Here is a 23,662-nt window from a genome sequence, read left to right on the forward strand (position 1 = left end):
TCTGGAAATACTGGACTTTTTTTGGACTTTATGAAACTGTAGTAGGGGACTCTAAAGCAAATGCCCTACTTCATGTCATCAATGAAAGGAAAAGTACTCAGTAGAGGGAAACAGTAGGGAGAAAGTTAACTAAGTAAAACTATTTTTTTCTTAATAGTATTATTTAAATCATGCATGATTTTCTTTGCATGTTTACAATAACATTTGTTTCAGCTATTTTTAAGTGTAATGGGGATACTATTGAAAATAGATGCACCTGTTTTTTCTTTTTGTTTCTTTCTCTCTTTCTCCTTGTTCAGTTTTAAGAAATATAAAAAAAAGGATCTGGTTCTGGTTAAAAGAGCATGACAAAAGAAAAAATAGTGTGCTTTTTCTCATTCTTGCATACAGGAATGACTGGGTTAAGGTTAAAGCCATTAGCTCAATCTAGTAACAAGTTTTAAGAGAAGCTAGTAAATGAAAATGAATATTGAATATTATACATTTGTTTTCTAGTAAACAGTCTTCTGTCTGGTTTTCATGTCTCTAGCAGAAAATCTGATAAAGACAAATGGCTTGGAGAAAATGTTTTCTGAAAGCATTCAAGTATTTTTTCAGCTGAAAGAGCTATAAAGATAAAACAAAACCAGACAGAATTAACAGAACCACTAGCTATACCATTGTCTTAGCAAAGATTAACCTAAAGGGTAGTTTGAGTGTGTGTGTGGCTGTCAGTTTGAAACATTTTTCCTATTAGGAGGGTAAAACTTCAATATTTGAAAATGTACATAGTTTTGTGTGTTATTATTAAGTTAATAGGTTTTGGGAGGGTACTGAGGCTGTGTGTATTTTTATTTCAGGGTTTTCAATAAAACAAAAGTTCTGTAAGATGTGACATACACTCAAATGGAGATGACAAGAAACAACTGTATAAAAGATTAACCTGCTAAACAGTTCATGCATGTAACACAAAAGCTGAAACTAGACATTTAATAAAACAGCTATTATACATAAAAGGTTGGAAGAATAATCCTTCAAGAATATGATGCTTTCTATGTCTTTAAACATTAAAGGTTTCACAGATAAATACAAAAAAAAGAAACAGTAGTGAACTATATTAAAAAATATAGAGTGCAAATAGCTATGCTACAGGAGTCACACTTGGAAAGAAATGAACATGCGAATTTGCTAAAGAAAGGTTTTCAGGATGGTTATTCAGTGGAAAACCTTGGGCAAACAAAGACAGGAGCACTTATATTAATTGCAAGAAGAGCTCCAATAGTAATAGAAAAGGATAAAAAGTATGTAGTACTAAGGTGCTACTGGCAAGGGAGGAGGATTACACTGCCATGTACTTATACTGTACCTAAAACTTCTATAATGGAGCTTAAGAAAATTCTTGGAGACGTAATCAGCTTTCTGCGAAGAATATTACTTATAGGTGGGGACTGGAATTTGATTAGTAATAGTGAAGATGGGTATGGGGACCCAGAAGGGAAAATATAACAAATGACAGTAGAATTTTAAAGAAATTTATGAAGATATTTGACATGGAAGATATGAACTCAGAACTAGGAGTCTGGAATGAATTTACATATTATTCCCCAAAATATAAAAACTGGGCTAGGCCAGACAAAATTTACATTTCACAGGAACACGTGCATTTTAATTGAAAGTCTTGATATGCACCCAATAACTATTTCAGATCATGCACCAATAATAACTAAAATAACACAGGACAGTGAAATAAAAATGCAACACTGGCACTTTCTCACCTACCTGCTGAAAAGAGAAGAATTTAAAGAATGGGTAGTGGGAATTTTTCAGGAGCTATGAGAGAAGATAGAAATTTCTTCTGAAAATATAGCTACGGAGTGGGATAAAATTAAAGTGGAGTTTAAAAATAGGGTCGAAACAAAAGAAAGGGAGATATGGTTAAGAAGTAATCACTTATTTACAGGGACTGACAAATGTTACAATATTGCAAAATAGGGGGAATCTCACCGAAGAGGAGGAGCAACTGCAGAATGCTAAACAAGGAATAAGGGATTACCTCTACAATATGCAAGAGTTCAAAAAGATTGCTGTTAAGCAACTGTTTTTTTGATAACTCTAGAGCACAAAAACTTTTAGCAAAATGAGTCAAGCAACAGAAATTAGACAAGGTTACCTTTAAGCTTAGAGAGAGTCTGTAACAAAAAACATAACAATGGATCCTGTAGAAGTATTAGAAATATTTTGTAAATTGTATGAAAGTCTGTATAAAGCAGATAAATATGGAAATCAAAAAAAGGTGCAAATGGAAATGTTTATGGAAGAAATAAATATGCCAACGTTAAGAGGAAGAAGAGACTCAATTACAATTAGGATAGGAGGACATGAAATAAAAATGGTGATGTCTAACCAAACTACAGGAAAGTCGCCAGGAATAGATGGTATTCCTGTGGATGATTGGAAGCTAGGAGGGAAAAAATGATAAAGGTCTGGAAGGTTTTGTTTAACAGTACTGTAAGAGAAGGAGAAGTACCAACATCCTAGAAGAAAGCGGTGGTAGCTGTAATACCTAAAGCAGCTGAATATCCATCAGCTCCAGCTTCATTCAGGCCCATTTCAATACTAAACCATGACTATAAAACATCTTTGTCTATTATGGCAAAAAGAATGGTAAAAGTAGTGCCAAAATTAATAGATCTGGATCAATGTGGTTTTGTGGAGCGGAGGTAAACATTTGACAATATTAACAGAACACCGATGATCCAGAGGGAAGCAAAATGTAAGCAAATATCACTGTTGTTGGTGGGTCTTTATACAGAGAAAGCATTTGACAGAGTAAGCTGGGACTTCATGAGCAGAGGATGCATTTGCATTCCCCTGATAAAATTATAAGGTTGACTAGGAGGATATAGGAGCAGTCGGAGGTGAAAATTAAAGTGGGCAGGGTCTTCTCTGATAATCTCTGCTTGAGCAGAGGAACCAGGTAAGGGTGTCCGCTCTTCCCTTTGTTATCTGCATTATATTTAGAACCACTGGCAAAGAAAATAAGGGACTCAGAAATTAAAAGATATAATTGGTGTGGTAGTCAAGAAAAGCTGTCTCTATTTCAAAATGGCATTATTTTATAACTGACAAATCCAGAAAAGGACATTACAGTGCTGTGGAACATATTGAGACAGTTTCAAATCTTTTCGGGATATAAAATGAATGAAGCTAAAACAAATGCAATAGTGGTAAATTATGTACCCACATATAAATTGGTTCAGCAATATCCATACTTATGGAAGTATTTAGGAGTATGGATTAAAAATTATCCACTGTAGCAGCTAAGGATATGTGGGAAGAGATTAAACAAAGGATAATACAAAAAACTGAGAAAAATGAAGTTTTTTTATATGGATATTGACAGTAAGATACAAGCAATTAAAGTGTTTTAGTCCCTTTAGTCACATACACAGGTCAGGCATATTTTATCAACCAGAGAAGTTGTGGATAGCAATTAATAAAGAGCTGGAGGGCTTTATCTGGGAGGGGAAGATGGCAAGAGTCAAGTGGGATAAGCTTATTCTTCCAATAGAAGAGGGCGGATTGGGATTGCCCAAGTTGAAGGAATATTTCAGAGAAACAAAGTTAAGGCAGAAAACTATAATTCAAAGTGGAAAGAGATGATGATGATGAAAAAGAGGGGAAAGCTCAAGAAACAAGGAGAGATTGGGATTTTGTATGCAGACCTTTAAGGAGAAGAACAATAATAATACAGACTATTATATTCATAAAGTAGCAGAAAATATTCTAAGAACTAAACCAACACGGGAATGGAGAAAGGAGATTCTGCCAATATAGATGACTCCAATTATGGATACAGACAATGGGCAGGGGGGGGCTGGAATTTGTTGGGAGAAAAATGCCAAAGGAACCAAGATATTGGGAGCAAATAACCAAAAAGGGAAAGGTAATAGAATGGGAAAATGCCAAGAACGTACAGTATTTGGACTGCAAGTTAGAGACTGCCTTCCCTATCAAGGATTAATATCAGAATATAGGCAAAGAGAAAGAAATGGGGGTGGGTCCTACATGAAAGACCAGCACTAGTTTTCAGCAGAATCTAGAACAGAAGTTGCCATTAAGAAAGGAATAATTAGTAGAGCATATAAAATATTGCATGATAACTATATGGATCAATCAGAGTAGGTTAGAAAGGATTAGGAATAGAGACTGGATAAGCAATTCACAAAGAAAGAATGGTGGATATATATGTATGTCTCCCAAAATATGCAACAAAATCTAGAATACTTAGGATCTTTGCTTGTAAATGTTTACACAGATATTTTTATACCCCAAGTAGACTCCAAATATTTTTTTCCTCAGGTACACAGCAAATGTTGGAGGTGTGATGAGAAGAAAGATATAACTGGGAACATATTTTCAGGGAGTGTAATGAGTTGGCAGACTTTAAAGATTCCCTGCAGACTACAAAGACTTAGCAAATTGATGTTAACTAAAGAAATTATTTTTTTTAACTATGATACAGAATTGGAATTGCCTAGACATACCAAGGCTTCACTGAGCCTAATTATGATGGCTGCCAAAAAAGCAACTACTAGAAAAAGTAAATCCAAGTCTAAACCAACTTTACTAGAAGTAGTGAAGATAGTAACAGAGATAAAACAACTGGAATTGTGATCTTTAGAAAAGGGTAGGAGCAAATTACATAGGAAAAATGGGGAGTGTTGGATCAATACATGCAGAGGAGGAATGAAGTTTAAAAGAAAGGAGGAACAAGGTTTAAAAGAAGGCAGGAACTGAATGGGCTATATAATGGCTGACTGACAATGACTGGATCTAATATAAGTGATGTACAATGATTGCAGCTACAGTTGTGTCCACATGGTTGTAATGTATATGTCTGCAACTGAGATTGTGTCACTACGGTTTATTTTCATTTATGTAAATATAAGATTATTAAATTATCATGTATGATATAAGCAAAGATGTATCTTGGGAAAAAAAACACTACAGGGTATCACCTGATGTATCAGATATGCTGGTGAAAGGTGTGTGGTACAGAATAGAAAATAAATAGTTTATCTCCTCTGAGATTAGGAACAGTTACAAGACAAATCTTCATCCCTTCCCTAACACTGAGACATGTCCTACAGTTCTCATGAGCAGCAAAGTCTGGGCCTGCCCAAAAATGTTTTGCTGAAACAGACTGATCAACCAAAGGCTAAAATGTGTCTCAAAAGTTACCATGTCTAGACACAAAACTCAATGGCCCTCAGTGAACGATTTTCCAAGTTGGGGTAAGCTCTGAAAACTGGAGTCAGGACTGCATTGGGATGATGAATTAATCTGTCATGACTCTGCGAGGACATGTCATAGAGCTTTCCTCAGATACTGCTATCACCTCTTCTGCTTTTGAAGTTAGCCGTATCAGGAAGAAGTAGTAAAAGTGGTAAGAGAGGTTTCTTAATGTCCACGCACAGAAAAGGTGACACATTTCATCCTTATTAGTTCATTGACCAGGTCCAGACTCAGTTGGTCAAACAGTACCTCCTAAAATGGGCAATCAAGACTTTGCTCTTGAGATCCTCCTTCAGGCAGGGTAACCTCAGCCATGCTAGCATGTGCATACATCCAACTAAACATGAATCCTAGCCACGGTATCATCAAGTCAAAGTTAAGCACAGCACTTGCTACCTCACTATCAAACTCACTGATAGAGTTTCATAAAGATCTTCCCTGAGCTCAGACTTAGAGAGGACATAGCAGTTCTCCATTACTTTCATAATTACATGAGATATGGACTGCAACATGGCAGACAGTTCACTGCCTTAAGTCATAAAGTCACAGAAAAATCTACTGTGCTGCCACAATTGTCCAATATTCCACACTCCTTAGGTTGTAAGGATGCAAAATTATGTGATCTCTGAGACCTATGCTACACCAAAGAGTTCACAAAGCAATCATCACTAGGTTGTAGAGAAAACTGTTCTGCCCAATAAAACTGATGACTTATAAAGGGCATCAACCTTTTTAGGGAAGCCAGGAAAGATTCAGAGAGCCTCTGAACTGCCCTAATGACACAACAAATGACGGACTATAAGGAAAGGATAACTCAAGGCTTCTCAGTATTATTCCCAGGAAACCTCACCATGTGGCTTTGGAGGAGAACCCAGACAGGAGATTACTGCCAATTCAACTGTTTCCCATAAGCCTGGGTATCCTTAAAGAGGGGAGGTCTTTCTAGGGGATGTTGCTGGAGAGTGGATTCATTCTACTTGTCCATTACAGAAACAATGGCCTAGAGATCCTCTAAATCTTCAAAGGATCCGGGGAGTCGAGGAAGCACCAAGTTGGACTGTAGGCATGGTTGTGATAATTACTTTTAGGTAGTAGCACAGTCATAAAGCAAGTCACACTACAGGCTGGAATGAGTTAAGCAAACAATTCAGCAGCAGGTGGAATGAACATCATTAAGAAAATATTTTCCTGAAACAAATTACAAAAAAAAGTCATACAATATGATCCATACTACTTGATTCAAGGTAATATATACAACTCACTACAATATTTCAAACTGCAGATATTCAAAGGGAATTGTGAGAACTACACCCTGTATGGCACAGAGATAAGTAATCACTCAATTTGTATGCTGTAGGTAAAGGTCAGTCATGGTTTACAAAGAATGTGCAGTCACTTACATCTGTAATATTCTCTCTAAGCAATTTTCTGAATGATACGTAATTATTACACTTTCAAGTACCCTGTCAGATATTGCTCCAGCTGACTAGCACTATATTAGAGAATGTTTTTGGTCAACAGCAGCAAGATGTAGTGAAGACCTATGTAAAAGGGGTTCATCTTGGTTGCAAAAACCACAAGACCTTAAGAAGAATGTTTTGTCCTTCATTTGTTTGCTAGTAGAGATCACTATTCAGTGTTAATCAGTATGAAAATTAATAAGTTGAGCAGAAAGGTTCTTCTCCCTATTACTGAAGGTCAGTTGGCTTTCTGAAGGGGGAGAGTGTCTTTTCCTACTGCTGGACAGGTGTACAGTGCATAGTATTTTATTTTCTGCTTTTTGGAATAAGGCAGTATTAAGGGAGGAAATAAGTCCAACAACAGCCAAAGCATACTCCAATCAAAGGATAAAAACATTAATATTAAATAGCCTTTCTAGCTCCCCCTTTAAGAACCATAATACTTTACAACAATATTTGATTTGGTCTAGAATTTTATCTACAATATTTTCTGCATGTTGAGTGCAGATCAACTGTGGATATAATTATATGCTTAGATACTTTAGGGAATGAAAGTGGTCAACGTGCTGTGAACTTTATAATAAGATTTAGATTAGATTTCAGTCAGATTTAGATTAGATTTCAGTCACCTTCTTATGTCAAAACTCATTATTAGTCTTTATTGAGTTTACCATTACTTGCTAGCCGGTTCGAAATCTGGTAGAATTAATTTTACAACAGTCTTTTGCAACGTTTTGGAAAACCTTTCAGAATTTATTAATGCAACTAGGCATTCCTACATTTGGAGAAAGCATAAGACAAGGTCCTAAAAAAGCTGATTTGGCAAACCTGTGGTGGTTTGGAGTCACAGAAACACTGATAGCAAGCTTTGCACAAGTATGCAATGACTCAAGTGCAGTGTTCGGTCTCACAGACAGGTTCCCGAGAGAGTGGGTGTGCATCAGGGTTTGGCTCTGCAAAAGCTGTTCTGATATTGCCAAAGTTCTCCTGAGTCTTCCAACATATTTCTAAGTTGTTGTAGTTCTCTTAAGTAGCTCACTTTTTTTTCTGAATTTTGTGAATGTTTCTCAGTGTTAGTGAAATGATTCCCAATACTGCAGGAATTCTAACTTTTGCTGTAAAGCATTTGTTATTGCACTTGAGCTCAAAACTAGTTTTAAGAGGGTTCTTCTGCACTCTACTGGGAGCAGAGAGCTGAATTCAACCTAACCAAGTTGGAAACTACTGGTGGAAGGTTTATTGTGCATTTTTTCTGTAATTTGTGAACATTTCTCAGGATTACTAAGCTTATTTCCAAGGATTCCTGACACTGCAGGAATTCTGACTTTGTTTGTAAAGCATTTGTTACTGCACTTGAGCTCAAAACTAGTTTGTTTTATATTAAGAGGGTTCTTTTGCACTCTGGTACAAGAAGAGAGTTGAATTCAACCCATCCAATTTGGAAACTGCTGATTGAAGGTTTATTGTGTGCTTATCGGAATAGCCTGAGGGCTTAAATGTACAAAAGTCTTTCATCCTGCTGGTATACAAATGTGGTTCTCTGTGCCTTGTATACAAGCAAATCTCTCCAGTTTAAAATCTTCTACAGGAAATGCTCTCCATGGTCCCCCACTGTTCACAGCTGCTCGAAGAGCTGTCAGTTTGTGCACAGGGCAGTACCACTGCAGTTCATCTAATAGTATACTACTAAACACTCTCACTTAGACCTTTAAGTGACTCTCCCATACTCCTTCCCATCCACTGTTTCTGGTGTCACAACAAGGGGATCTAGTATATCTGTCAGCCTGGGGAGACATGATCGACAAATTACAATGATTTACCAGAGATGGTTTACACTTTTCACGACTTGGCTTCTGGTTATTGGTAAAAACTTAGTGCCTTTTTTAGGCCGTGCCTACTACCAACATTAAGGAACAAACACATAGACCCACATATGGGGAAGTACTCACTTGTAATCTACCCAAACCTCCAAGACCTCCAAAAAAGCATTTCTCAGTGGCCCTGCACACACTCAAAAAAAAGACAGCACCTCGCAAAACACATAACTCTGAAAATCATAGTAGCCCCACTTCCAAGTCTATAAGGAAACACATCACTCAGTCAAACATTTTAGTTATTGGGGATTCCACTGTAAGACATACTGATGTCCCCCCTTACCAGGCTAAACAAGGAGAAGATCACGGCAAGCTGTCTGTCTAGAGCCAGGATCCACCAGATCATGCATGCACTTAGGTCTTTAAACCACAAGTACCAGTATGACACAGTCATAGTCCATGTGGGCATAAATGTCCTAAGACGTCCCTCACTGGACTAGATGAAGAGAGACATGATGGAGCTCTCTGAATGTGTGTCCCAGGCAGCTAAGAATCTAGTCTAGAGTAGCATCCTGCCTTCACCTATGATGATCCCACAGTACCACCAAAAAATGACTGACATCAACAATTGGCTTAGTTTCTGGTGTCACAACAAGGGGATCCAGTATATCTGTCAGAATGGGGAGACATGATCGACAAACTACAACGCTTTACCAGAGATGGTTTGCACTTTTCACCACTTGGCTTCTGGTTACTAGCAAAAACTCTGTCTAACCCATAGTACCTTTTTTAGGCTGTGCCAAGTTGTTAAAACCTCTAACATAACAAAAATCACTCATGACTACCTAAAGGTACTGCTACTCAACACTAGGAGCTTAAATAAAAAACAGCACTTCCTGGAAGCACTCCTCACCCTGGAGAATGCAAACATATGTGCAATCACAGAAACATGGCTCAGAATCATAAAAAGCACCCTACATATCAAAAGCTAAAATGCCTTTCGTACATTTCAATCCCCTCAGCTCAGGATAAAACAAAGGGAGGAGGTGACTCACTGTTCATAAAAGACAAGTACACTGCTAGACTGGTTTAACAACATGACTCACTTGAGGTAGTCCATGCTCAGCTAACCATAGGTGCAACCCCCTATTATATCCTTGCTAGCTAGAGATCCCCTAACATGAATCTAGAAAACCACACCTCCTACCTAAGCCTACTGGAATATGTTCACATTCAGCCTAACACCAGACTTATGGGTGACCTTAACTACTCCTCCATAAACTGGGAGACTTATACAACCCATAATTCACTTGCTTATAGGCTTTTGGATTTCATCAATGCAAACGCCCTGGAGCAACTTGTCAGCTCCCCAACTAGAGATACAAATATGTTAAGCCCAGTATTCATAAACATGGGGGGGATGCTGCTCCCTCCCATGCACTAACCTCTCCCTGGTAAAATCTAACCACAAAATTATCTCCTTTAGTATTAAACTAACCTAGAACCCCCATCAAACTCCAAACCTGTCAGGCCAATTACCACAAACTAAGTGACAGCTTATTAAACTTCCAAGCCCCTCTGAACCCAGACATTACAGACCTACTCTGAGCTGTACACACAAGCACTCTAAAACCACATTCACAGCTGCATACAGGAAGCAGTACCTGTCCAAGTCAAACCTATGATTACTGGCAAAAGTAAACCACCCTGGTGGATCCCTAGCATAAATAAACTATTCAACAAAAGGAAAAAAGTCTCTCCAAAGCTAAGAAGGAACAGACAACTCAGTGTAAAAAGACACTCACCAGTCTAAACAAACAAATTAGAGAGCTGGTCAAACCTGCCAAAGCAAACTATGAGGCAAAGCTAGTCTCCCACGTGAAAGATAACCATAAGGCTTTTTTAATTATGTTCGTAACCTCAGGGGGAAACACCCAGCCATTTACCAAATTAATCATGAATGGCAATACTTACATCCAGCCTGAAACTATAGCAAACCTGCTGGCCAACAAGTTCAGTTCAAACTTCTCGCCCCATCACCTCCTACCACACCCAAAGAAATATCTGCAACCATCCATTCTCCTTCCAGTCATTACCAGGGAACAGGTCCTTACCCTGCTCACTAAAGCCAAAAACACAGCCTCCATTGGTCCCAACAACATTCCAGGATGCTTCTTAAATAGTTTCAAACAGAATCTATCAGGGTCACTAGAATCCCTCTTTACCCACAGCCTCCAAATGGGCTTTGTCCCAGAGGAATGGAGGACTGCAACAGTTGCCCCTCTACTCAAGGGGGCCCCATTAACTGACCCAGGGAACTACAGACTCATAAGCTTGACAAGTCTTATCTGCAAGACCATGGAGAGAATTATCATGGACCTGATCAATAATTACATAGGAATCCTCCAAAAATTGGACCAGACCCAATTTGGCTTTGTCAAAGGGAGGTCTTGTCTGCTTAATCTGGTGGACTTCGAGAAAGTCACCAGGGCCATGGATGACGGTAAAACGGTACACATTACTTATCTAGACCTGGCCAAAGTTTTCTACACAATCTCCCACTTGAGGATCATTGATAAACTTACTGAGTTAGGCATAAACCCCTACATCATCAGATGGATAGCCAACTGGCTCACTGACAGGACATGCTGTCTGGACAGATGAATCCACATCCGATAAGAAACCGGTTACTAGAGGTGTCCCACAGGGCTAAATGTTGGACCCATCCTGTTTAGTATACGATTCTCTGAAGTGAAGGACAATGTTGGGGGCCTCTGGCTCACCAAGTTCATTGATGACTGTGATGACTGTAAGCTGGGAGCAATCAGTGAATCCCCAAACGATGTTAACACCCTATAAACAAGCCTAACAATGACATACGACTGGTACCAAAAACCATGGTATGAGACTAAATGCTAAAAATACATAATCACACCCTTCAGTAAATCAGCAATACCTGTAAATTATAATACTGATAGCACATCCCTAAAAGTAGACCCAGTGGTGAGGGACCTAGGAACACAGGTAGATAGTAACCTAAACTTCGACCACCATGTCGCTAAAGTAGTGACTAAATCATTCTGTGTGGCTCAACCTATAAGTAATGGCATGGCATCATGATCAAAGGAAGTCATAATGCCATTGTACCTGGCCCCATCAGGTCCATAATCAAGTACAATGCTCCCTTCTGCATGCACTTATCCAGGCACTTACACCAACTGCAGCAGCCCCAGAGGTTTCTCACTAAAAAAAATACAAAGCATAAGACACATGTCTTATGCAGATCGACTGAAGCCACCATCACTTTACTCCATCTCATATTGTTTATTGACAGAGGACTTCTGCCTGACACAGAAGGCATTCTCTGATCCAGCCCTGATGAAAATCTTATATATTCACAAGAAAAATTATTCAAGGGTAACATGTTCTATGGACCTATACCCTATTTCTATCTCTAACAAAACTTGCTGGAGAGACAAATTCATATTCCAAAGGCTACCTCATCTATGGAATAAACTTCCCATCTTCATAAAACAAAGTGCATCCCTCACTCTCTTCAAAACGAATTTCAATAAATGGATGGGGAACCATAAATTCACTCGAGGTATTGCCCATGTCTCTTGTGGACAAAGGCAGATGGTAAAATGGCTCAGGTCTTCAACACCCAAAGACCCGCTACCCTGATACTACCCCATCCCATACCTGGGGGATTAAGATACAATACTGTCATATCCTGTGTATTATTGGCTAGGCCTGTAAAGGCTCTTGTGCCATTAGCCTAATAATCACCTATGAGCCCACTGCTAATGATACTGGTGATGGATTACATTGGCAAGCAGGTCAGAGGGGACATATCAACAAAGTTGCTATAGGCAGACTCTGAGCAAGAATTTCAGCAAAGGATAGGGGACTGGAATGCAAAACCGAAGGCACATGGGAAGAAACTGAGGACACAAGACCGGTCTAATGTCAACAAATAGAGGAAAACAGAAGAAGCTGAGACTTGAGATAGAGAAAATAGTGGAACAGGTTCACAGTTTCATGTATCTGGAAGAGGAGGTTGAGGAGAAGGCACAACTGGCACAGAGTGTCAGGTGTAGTGTATGGTAGAAGAATGCCAAATAAGCAGAAAAGTAAGGTGTACAAGAGTGGTACTACCAGTGCTACTAGATGGTACAGAAATGTGGGCAGAAAAGGCATAGAAGTTGAGGAAGCTAGAGATGATGGAGATGAAGTGTTTCAAACAGTTGGTAGGATGTGCACTGTAGGACAGATGAAGAAATGATGATATTTCAGCAGAAGCCAAATTTGCCTGGATTGCAGAGAAGGTGAAAGAGAAAAGATTAAGATGGTTTGGGAATATATGCAGAAAAGCAGAAGACAATCTGGTAAAGAAGATTTGCAAAAGACAGGACAAAGGGCATGATGAAACAAGGGCATACTACAAAAAGGTAGAAGGATTATGTAAGAGAAGACCTGCGACAGTCAAGCATGACTGTCAAAGATGGTAGGAGAGTCACACTGAATCAAAAGAAGTGGCTACAGACGAAATGACACCCCGACCCCCATGTTGAAATGTGGGAAAAAGGTGGTTAATGATTATAAATACAAAACCATCTGTATACAACAGACAGCTGCCATTTCATAGGTGGAAGGTATGTTACTCATGAACAGTGAAAATAGGTGTTACTTCATCTAACAAATATTGATGGAAAAAACTGCATTTTACTCAGTTTAACAGCTCCATGATTAGTTCGGATGCTGCTAACACAGCTTTCCTAAGCTGACCAGAGCCCTAGATTCACATCCTGGGGAAGACAGTTGTAGGCAAACACCTTGGGTTCTTCTTTGGATACAATACTGACAAAGACACCCAGTTTAGAACCCTCTGTCAGTGAGAACAGTCCTTAAGGGGACATAAAATATGGCCCATCCTCCTAGGAACAGGGCCATGGTGTTATGGTGTTCCCAAAAATAATTTAAAAAAATTCTGGGAGGTGTCTAGTAAGAGTAGAATCATCCAGGATGACTATTATGCTGTCCTGCAGGCCTTTGATGGGCTGTTCACATAAAAGGAGATTAAGTACTTAAGCCATCTCCTCTGTTCAACATTAGCTTCAGCACCGTGCCAAATTTTCTGTCATCATATGGCAAATGGTGACAGTGGGCTCTATCTTCATCATGTATATCCTCTAAAATTGGTTTGTAGCTTTGAAGCGTGAGGCAATAGGGGTGCATGTGTTTCTCCTGTATAGCCAATTCGAAGACTTGGGTGACTAGGGTTCGGGCAATTCCTGATATTCAACTATAAAGAATGCTTATGAAAGTGTGCATTTTGTGAGTAGTGATTTGTAAAACACATGAAGCAAAGAAGTGTTGTGTGTCTTTGTGAATGCTAGTGTGTTCAGATGTGAAAGAATGAAGTGCCCGGACACTAGACAATTATTTTTTTTTTTAATGATAAGATATCTTCTTTTTTAATGGAATCATTGAACTTATATGCTTTGTACAATCTGTTGGCTTGGAGGTATTTACAAAAATGTGTTTTCTGTAAAACTTTTTACAGAACAGAAGCACTGCCCAATCAGACTGTAACAAAATTCAGCATCTTTGAACTATCAAAGTCAAGCTTTACAGTACTGAAGCTGATCATAACAGTTTAATATAATACAACACTATTAACTATAACAGTGCATTAATGAAACAGGTGCCCTATGCAGCTCGACTGAAGAAACTCCAGCTGTACTCGGTTGCATACTGCCTACTCAGAGGTGATCTCTGCCTGACATACAAGGCCATGTCTAATCCAGAATTGATGGACATGCTCCACCTAAACAAAACCTTATCCCCTCGAGCCACATGCTCTAGGGATCTAAACCTCACCATAACAATAAATAGGACGTGCTGGAGGGATAGATTCCTGTCCCAGAGACTTCCCATGCTTTGGAATAAGATTACAATCTACATTAGGCAGAGCTCCTCGCTAACACTCTTCAAAAGAAATCTTGATGAGTAGATGGGAAACAGAAAGTTTACCTCAGGATCACTTCAGTGGCTCTGCTGGACAGAGGCACAAGGAACTAATCTAAGGGGGAGGTGAAAGCCAACACATTCTGGCTAGGCTTATAAATGCCTTCAGGCAGATAGCCTAGTACCTACCTATGAACTTATGAATGGATTAAGGCATTAAATATTGAAACAGTTAATGAACCAAGGTAATTCTGAAAATGAAAGAGAAAAGACTAATACAATGTTTGACTGTAGTAATGCATCTAATACAGGATACTTAGAAATAGGAGGCTATACCATAAAAAAAACACACCCCTAAATAAGAGGAAAAGAATATGAATCTAATAACATTTAAGCAAACTAGCACAACAAAAAGAAAGAAGGATTATTTTACAAATGGTAGTTGACAACATTAAGAGTTAAAAAGACAATGTTTCATCTGAGATTATTTTGTCTAGTCCTCTGCTAGAAGAAGAAATTGGTACAATTCAAAACCATATCTTTCCTGAAGTGTTGGTATTGGACTGAATAGGGTAAGAATGTAGAAAATCTGATACAGTTGATGGCAAGAAGTTGACTATGGGATTAATGTAGTAATAGGCTCTATGGATAACAATACAAATAAGGAGAACTTTGCTAACGTAATAGTTGAATGTACATGCCAGAATTGATGGGCAGTAAGAATAATCTTGAAAATAAAAGGAAGATGATGAAAATAAAAAAGGGTATTAGAAAATATTCACTAAAATGAAAATGAAAATTAAGCTTAAGTTTAAGATAGTCAAGGAAGCTGGTAATAATACAAATCATGAATTGTTGGTTACTGAGGAGAATATAGTACTTATACCAAGGATTGAGAGTGGGCAAAGGGAAAGGAATGAATACCTATGGCTGGGTGATTTTCAATTAAAACAGGCAAAGCCCTTTTCCACACTGGATATAAAAAACATAAGATAAGATAACCTTTTAAGAAGAGTACAGCTGGTTAAAATTCCTGGTTTTTGTTAGACGCTGTTAAGAGGCAAATATAGGTACAGTAAAATGTTCATAATGGCTGAGACAAATCATTTAAATTTTGTACTTTTTGAATGGGTCTATATTGAATGTTCGATCATTCAAAATTCTGAGCGTCATACCGTGGACACTATATGGTCTGATTTTTGAATATTCGAACGTTGTAATGGAGATCTCTGTACGGTGTGGAATGGGAAGATTTCCCTTTTCTACACTGAAGTGCAATCTCGGAGTTCATATATTTAAAGAACGGGTGGTGTGGGGGGTGCATGGGGGCTTGCCCCCCTGCTTAAAATGTTCAGGTAGGTGTTTTGTGTAATTTATTGTTTTTATTAGATATCTGAACTTTAGAAAGTTCGATCAGATGGTGTCGACCATATGGCAGTCGAACTTTCAAACATTCAAGATCTAATACAGACCCTTTTTGAACACATGAAAGATACAATTATGAGAATTCATATTTACTTTTTTATTGTTTACAAAGTAATGTAAAATAAAATTCTGTGAAATATTACCTTGCCTAATTTTCTCTAATTATGCTCATACTAAAGCCAAATTGATTAATATTTGGTTACAGAGGCAGGGATATTTAAAAGGGTTCAAAGTCATTGCACTCTGGGAAAAGTTAGTAGTAAGTTATCACATGTTTGCAAAGGATTTCCTGCATTTTTAGTAATAAAGGAAATAGACTGTTAACAGAACTATAACATGTCTATATGCAAATGCTTGTAGCATTAAAAGAAAAAAACAGGACTTAGACCTTATTATATACTAATATAAAGTTTCAAATAATAGATATAACTGAATCATGGCAGCAATGTCTAAGCTAATCCCAGGTTTTACTAAATACAGCTTAGAAAGAACTAAAAGAAGGGGTGGAGACTTATTTAAATTGCACACGGGAGTTTGTAGGAAAATCTAAAGAAATAATGACTATTTTGTTGAAGAATGTAATAAGTCGAAATGAATGTAGATTACTAGTTGCATATCGTTGACCTCATATGAGTAAAACTGGACAATCATTTCTGAACTTATTTTAAAATTATATGGATAATTTACCTGCTATAATATTTGGAGATTTCAACTATCCAGGAATAAATTGGATAAAATACTCAAAAAACTCATTTTTAGAATCAAATTTTTTGGATACATCAAATGAGTTTAAATTTTAAACAAAAGGCAACAATTTCTACTACACAATCTAATTTATTAGATCTGATTTTGGAGAATAAAGAAGGATTAGTAACTAATTTGCAAATGTTCCTCTCTACTGGATCTTCATATCATGACAGTATTATGTTTGATCTTTGTAAATATTCAAGGGATTAACACATGTTTGTATAAAGGTATGCCTACAAAAAGTTACACATGCAGGGGTTATATAAAGAATTAGAAACAGACATACTTAATTCAAAGCTGATATGGGCTATGAGAACTTGTATAAAATATCTTGATGAAATGTTGGTTAGTGTGAAAAAAGAGGGATTAAAAAGGTAAACTTTGGGGGAATGGGAAACTCAAACATATATTAAAAAAAGGTGTTACAAGAAATACAAAAATACAAATCTAATTATAATAAAACATATTTAAGTGATATAACTGAGAAATTGACTTTCCATCTGAAGTATAGAAAAATGACCTATGAAAATAATATAAAAATGTTGGTAAAATAAGAACTTAAGTATGCCAGAGTTAAGAAGAACTGTAAAGAGACTGTAGGTCCTCTAAGACAGAATGGAAGAGAGATTTGGGAGGGGACTGTAACAGCTGAAATATTTGAGGACTATTATGTCGACGTGTGGTCTGTAGATAAAAATAAATACCATAAGTATGAGTAGAATACATAAAAATAATTGCCCAGTTGTAATGGTGGAAAAAAAATATTTGCTTCTTTAAGAAAGTTAAAGCGACCAGTTTGATGAGGCCAGATAATTTATCAGAGCATTTCATTTGCTCAATTATTGAGATTATACGTTGTCTACTAACAAGAATGTACAGCTGCATACCATACAAAGGTATTGTACCAAGTAACTGGAAACAATCACATGTAGTTCAAATATTTAAAGGAGGATGTAAATTTGATAACATCAATGATCACTCTATATGTTTAACATCAATTATAGGGAAATACTTTGAACATTGTCCAATAAAGAAAATAGCTCTATATGTACCCAGACTTGATATAAACCAGTATGGTTTTAAACAAGGTAAATCTGCCCTTCTTGGACAAATAACATTTTATGATAAAGTATCAAAACTAATGGATGAGAGTAAACCATGCGCAGTGGCTTCTCTGGATGTATCAAAAGCATTTGATACTTTAACACATACTATATAGTACAATGTTTATATAATCTATTGGCACATTCTTAAATAATAAAAATTTTCTATTTTGCCATGAGCAATGTGTACTCCTTAGGGGTAGTCAACCCATTTGGAGGACAACATCCAGAGGAGTTCCCCAAAGTTCGGTTTTGGGGTCAGTGCTTTTCAACTCATCACTCTCTACCCCTCAATTTCCGACTGTAAAATAATATGTAGATGACTGCAAGTTCTTGGCTAAAATTAGTGACACATCATGTGGATATCCTGAATGAATATCTTACTAAAATAGAAAAATGGGCAATAAAGCTAGGAATGCAATTTAATCATAAGAAATATATAGTACTTATGTTTGGTAAACATAAATGGGGTAAGATAATGATGGATAGAAACGTAATGGAAATGGTTGATTCTGTGAAGTACTTTGGCACTATAGCAGGGAAATATATGATTTTCTGGTATAACATACAAGAAATTAAAACTGAAGCACTGAGACAGTCTGGACTCATATTAAATATATTGGAGACTAAAAACTACAACATGCGGAGCTACGTTTTCATTTCTATGATTAGACCAATGACAGAACTCAATATTTATATTTGTATCATAAATAATTCAGATAAAGGTAGTTTGTATTTAGTCGTAAGATATTTGACTAAAATAATTTTAAAAAATCTGTCACACTGAAAAGTTAAAGTTTTGGGGGTTATATTGTACCTTACAGAGATTGGTTAGAAGCAAGTTATGCTTCACATTTAAAACTCTGACTAATGATGTCCTGAGGAATGCTACTGGATTGACTCAAACAATTAATATTCCAAGGTTAAGGGATGGGGTCACAATTATAAAATAAATAAAAATAGAACTAAAAAAGATCAATTTGTGACACAGATGATACCTAGGTTATGGAACTATGATAGTCACTCAGACATTAAGGGAACTTTTTAAATGATGAATCTTCATTTTAACAATGTATGATGAACCATTATGGAACTCATAAATGGAGAGATTGGGAACCTCCAGTCGCTGAACCCCACACAGCTCGGCTTCGTCAAGGGCAGATCATGCCTCCTGAACCTGGTGGATTTCTTTGAGACAGTTACTCAGGCTATAGATAAGGGAAAGGAGGTACACACAGCTTACCTTGACCTTGCTAAAGCATTTGACACCATTCCCCATTCAGGTATTATTGATAAGCTCACCAGCCTGGGCATAAACCCTTACGTCACAAGATGGATCGCAAACTGGCTTTCAGACAGATCCCATAAAGTAAGAGTAGCGAGATCTATGTCTGAATCCAGACCAGTAATGAGTGGTGTGCCTCAGGGCTCTGTCCTGGGGCCCCTCCTGTTTGGCATATACTTCTCAGAAGTATAGGCATGCACAGAAGAGCTGTGGCTGACTATGTCTGCAGACGACTGCAAACTGGGTGCTATAATAGAGTCTCCAGCCGACATGGAGATCCTCCAGAAGGGCCTAAATGAGACTGATGTATGATGTCAAAGCCATGGTCTCAAGCTAAATGCAAAAAAATTCATAGTAATCCCCTTTGGAAAAAACAGAGTAACCGCAAACTACAACACAGGAGGTAATCCCCTGAAATCTGAAGAAGAAATAAGGGATCTAGGGACCCAAGTAGATAGTCTGCTTTCCTTTGATAACCATGTTGCCAAAGTGGTTAGAAAATCCTTCTATGTGACCCATCTGATCATGAAAGGGTTTGCATCAAGATCTAAGGATGTAATGGTGCCCCACTACTCTTCCCTCATCAGACCCATTATTGAGTACAATGCACCAATTGGAACCTGGCTAGACATCTCCAGCAGCTGGAGAGACCACAAACGTACCTAACCAAGAGAATTTCTGGCCTCAAACAGTTGCCCTATGCAGCACGATTGAAAAAGCTATGACTGTTCTCTGTTGCATACCGCTTTCTCAGAGGCGATCTCTGTCTAATGTACAGAGCCATGTCCAACCCAGAATTGTTCAACATGCTCCATCTTAGCAAAACCAAATCTACTCGAGCTACACACTCTAGGGATATAAACCTCAACACAACAATGAATAGAACATGCTGGAGGGATAGATTCCCTTCGCAGAGACTTCCCTTACTATGGAACAGGGTCCCGATCTACATAAGACAGAGACCCTCACTATCACTCTTCAAGAGGAACCTTGATGAGTGGATGGGTAACAGAAAGTTCACACAGGGGATCACACCAACAGCACTACTAGATAGGGGCCAAGGGTACTAGCTGCTAGTACAAGGGTCTAGGGAACTACTAAAGGGGTGGTGAATACCGCACAACGTGGCTGGACTAATATATGCCTTTGGGCAGATAGCCCAGTACCAACCTATGAACATTATCGGAAATTAATGCTCTTTGGTTTCATCTGTGTTGCTCCACACCCCATGGATTTGTTGCCACTTTTTATTGTTTGCACTGTATTCATATGTGATTTGATCAGTTTCCCCTCCTGGGGAGTGGCTGAAATACACCCTTTCAAGAGACCTCATGACAATGATTAACAAATAACCAGTCAAACAATAAAAAAATAATAAATGACATTTGAGCTCACCCAAGGCATAACGAAAACCACCAATTTTGACAAACTCAATTCATGTAGGGTAAAAACAGTTGAACAGTACAAACCACTCAAAATCCATCCCAATCAGTTTTAGAAAACGCAGCTCTGGCACTGGCATCAGTTATAAAAAAACTCAGTTTTGGCACTGTCATTGTCAAAATCTAAACACACTCAAGTTTCAACACCCTAAAAATTACAGTTTCACTAAAAGTTCTACTAATGGCAGTTTTATTTCTTTACTCCCTTTTTGCTACTCACTCAGTGTTTACTTCTTTTCAGCATTTCCTGTTTCTAGTAACAAGCAGAAGTGTGAGAAAAGGGGCCAAATCCTCAACAGCATTAAAATTATTTCTGAACTCTACATGAGAGTCGTACAATCTGCATCCAGCTCAATGCGCACACAATTTTTTATTTATATACAATGAGCCTGTTGTGATCTATGTGGCACAGCCGCAACCTTTCTTATGATCACCAGACTACCAAGTAACAATATAAAGAATCAATTGTAACAGGGATCTGAACGTGGCAACATTAATTTTGTTTTTCCTCAATAAATTTGCCCCAATTTGTACATATTTCATTCAGAACAATCTAATAACATCTATCCACCATTCTGCAAGTCCACATACTGTATTTTCTAACCTGTGGTCTCATGGTGCACACTAGGAATTTCCAACCCAGCAAGCTTTGCCACCATTGCAGTCTTTCCAACACCACTTTTTCCAGAGACAAAAATTTTGTAGCTGGCAATATCAGCAACAACCTGCGGAGGAAGCACTGGTCGTTCAATAAGCCCTGCAAAAGGAAGCCCAGAAAAAGAACAAACATTAAGAGAAAAAGGCTTTTCTTTTTCTTACATAAACCTCAAGCTAGCAAAGACTAGACTTCAAGTTCATATAGAAATTTCAAATTATTTACTATTATTATATTTAATTTTTTTTTATGTTTTTAAACTTGCAATGTAACTTGGTTTTGTTATGATATATGTATATTATTTTTTGGCATCATCTTTTTTATCATGTGTTTGTGGAGCTTTTCTCCTCGGGTCTCCACTGAAAAAGGGCCCCCAGCCCAGTGGACTAACCCGGTTAACAAAGGACAAATAAATATTTATTTTACATTTGTTTACCGGGAAAGGCCGACTGGCAGTAATTGCCCATTTTCAGCTGAGGTCTGGGGAGAAAAGCTCCACAGAGTGCATCATGTTACAAAAATATCAAGATACAGAAAGTATGCAATATAATAGCAAAAATTAAGCTAGTTTCTAAAGTTCTGTACAGAAACATTCACGTAGTCCTTTTGAGGAACATTTAAACAATAGTAAGAAAAAAAAAACAAGCTCTGTACAAATATATTCAGCATAGTCCTTTTGTAGAACATTTAAACAATGCACAGAAAGTAAAATACAGGTGGATACCATACGAATATGATACACTTTGAAGCATCAAATGTGTTGCTACAAGAGAAGCTTTTCATGTAAAGCACCATTTGCAGTTACCAATGAGAAAGGATTGGTATTATTTGGTTAGTCAGGGTCTTAACAGTTACATATCCAAGAAATTAATATATAAGACTTCAGCTGATTTTTGAAGTTTGTTATTTTACATTCTGATTCCACTAGGGAGGGAATTCCAGATTTTGGCAACTACACTAGAGCAGAGGGAGTCGACAGACATATATTTGTTTTTGGATATTTTTACTAGCGTTCTATTTATGGATCTTAGCTGGTGGTGGTGGTTGCAAAGACTGAGTAGGCCTGCTAGAGCTGTTATTTTATTGGGGTGGTATACTATTTGATGTGCCATGGTAAGTTGATTAAAGACCAATAGATTATGTAGTTCAAGCCAGCCTAACTGTTTCAGTGATGGGATCGATATAAGGAGTTGGTAGCAAATTTTGCTGTCTTGTTGTAGCAAGTGGTCAATTTGTTTATGTCATCTTTGTTTAGGTTGGTTAGAACAGGGGATGCATACAGTAATGTGGAAAGGACATGAGTTCTGGCTATGATGGATTTACTGTCAGTGGTTAGGTAGTTTTTACATTGATAAAGGGTGCCAAGTTTTTGTGAACTTTAGTTATTGTCTGGGCTATATGTTTATCGAATTTAAGACTTTGGTCAATGATTATTCCTATGAGTTGGTTTGTAGCACTATGGTGATGAGGGTGTTGACCTTTGAGGATATTTGAAAAGGGGGGGGGGTAAATAGCCTTTGAAGTGTCTGCATTCTGTGAAAAAAATCCAACTAAATGCAATCATTTTCTAGCGCTTTATTTTCCTCCAAAGTAGATCAAGCCCAATAAAATAAAAACAAATAATAATTCAGACTAACTTTCCAGTAAACGACTCAATATTACTGGAGTATACCAGATGCCACAACATGTACAAGCCCAGTAAAAGGCAACTGCATTGTCAAAGTTTTTTCATATGAGAAATGTTTATGCTGGGTAGATGGGTGTGCCTTCTTAGAAAAGAAACTGTACTTCACTCAGAGCCTCGGTGATTTCTACTGTGAGGCAAAATATAGCCAATTAACGGAGGTTATTTTCAATATGCATTCATAATCCTTTGCTATGTAACCCATTGCCAGGGAAGAAATGAAGAGGATCCACAACACCACACAATGCGACACCTTCTTTCCTAGTACATTCTTTGCTATCTGTCCAGTCACATACCCTCTGAACTGACAGCCATGCTCAGGATTTGTAGAAGGCATCAGCTCTGCCCTCTTAACAACTGGTGCAGATTCCAAGTTTGCTGAATGACAGCTAAATACCATAGTTAGGATTCCTACAGCTCACATCAACAAGCTTATATGATGTTCCCATAGTCTAGGAGTGCTGTTAAGATTGTTTACATGGGATAGCTGGATGGTAATCTGCAGAACTTTTACTTCCTTTTGTACAATGAGGGTACAGTAGATAAGAATTGAAAGACAATGCCTGTAAAACAGCATCTTTATTTGTTTGCACTTTGAAGTGTATCACCATTTCCTGCAAGGATACCAAGCTGGACACAAAGGAGCTTCTAATCAATGAGATTCCAATAGCATTGTCCTTGGCAAATATATGTGTATCTAAGTGAAAGGATTGCTTTAAGTGCTGGAAAGTAGTTAAAGTGGTTTTGCTGTGTATTTTTGCTTACTTGCAATAAATATTGTATAACTGCTTACTCCCAGA

At 37.7% G+C, this 23,662-nt stretch overlaps 1 protein-coding gene across 14 annotated transcripts in view; it reads right to left on the minus strand.

Moving 5' to 3' along the window:
* The window catches only part of CPLANE2 (ciliogenesis and planar polarity effector 2), a 199,548-nt gene that overhangs the window by 160,679 nt on the left and 15,207 nt on the right, over positions 1-23,662 (minus strand). For all 14 annotated transcript variants that reach the window (XM_044061844.1, XM_044061838.1, XM_044061835.1 and 11 more), the window contains one exon: positions 21,128-21,280. In XM_044061844.1, coding sequence (XP_043917779.1) covers positions 21,128-21,280 — 153 coding nt within the window. The remainder of the gene's footprint in view (positions 1-21,127; positions 21,281-23,662) is intronic.

Source organism: Protopterus annectens, chromosome 2.part0 (assembly GCF_019279795.1).
Source record: "Protopterus annectens isolate FY-2018-M chromosome 2.part0, PAN1.0, whole genome shotgun sequence".
NCBI classification, from domain to species: domain Eukaryota; kingdom Metazoa; phylum Chordata; order Ceratodontiformes; family Protopteridae; genus Protopterus; species Protopterus annectens.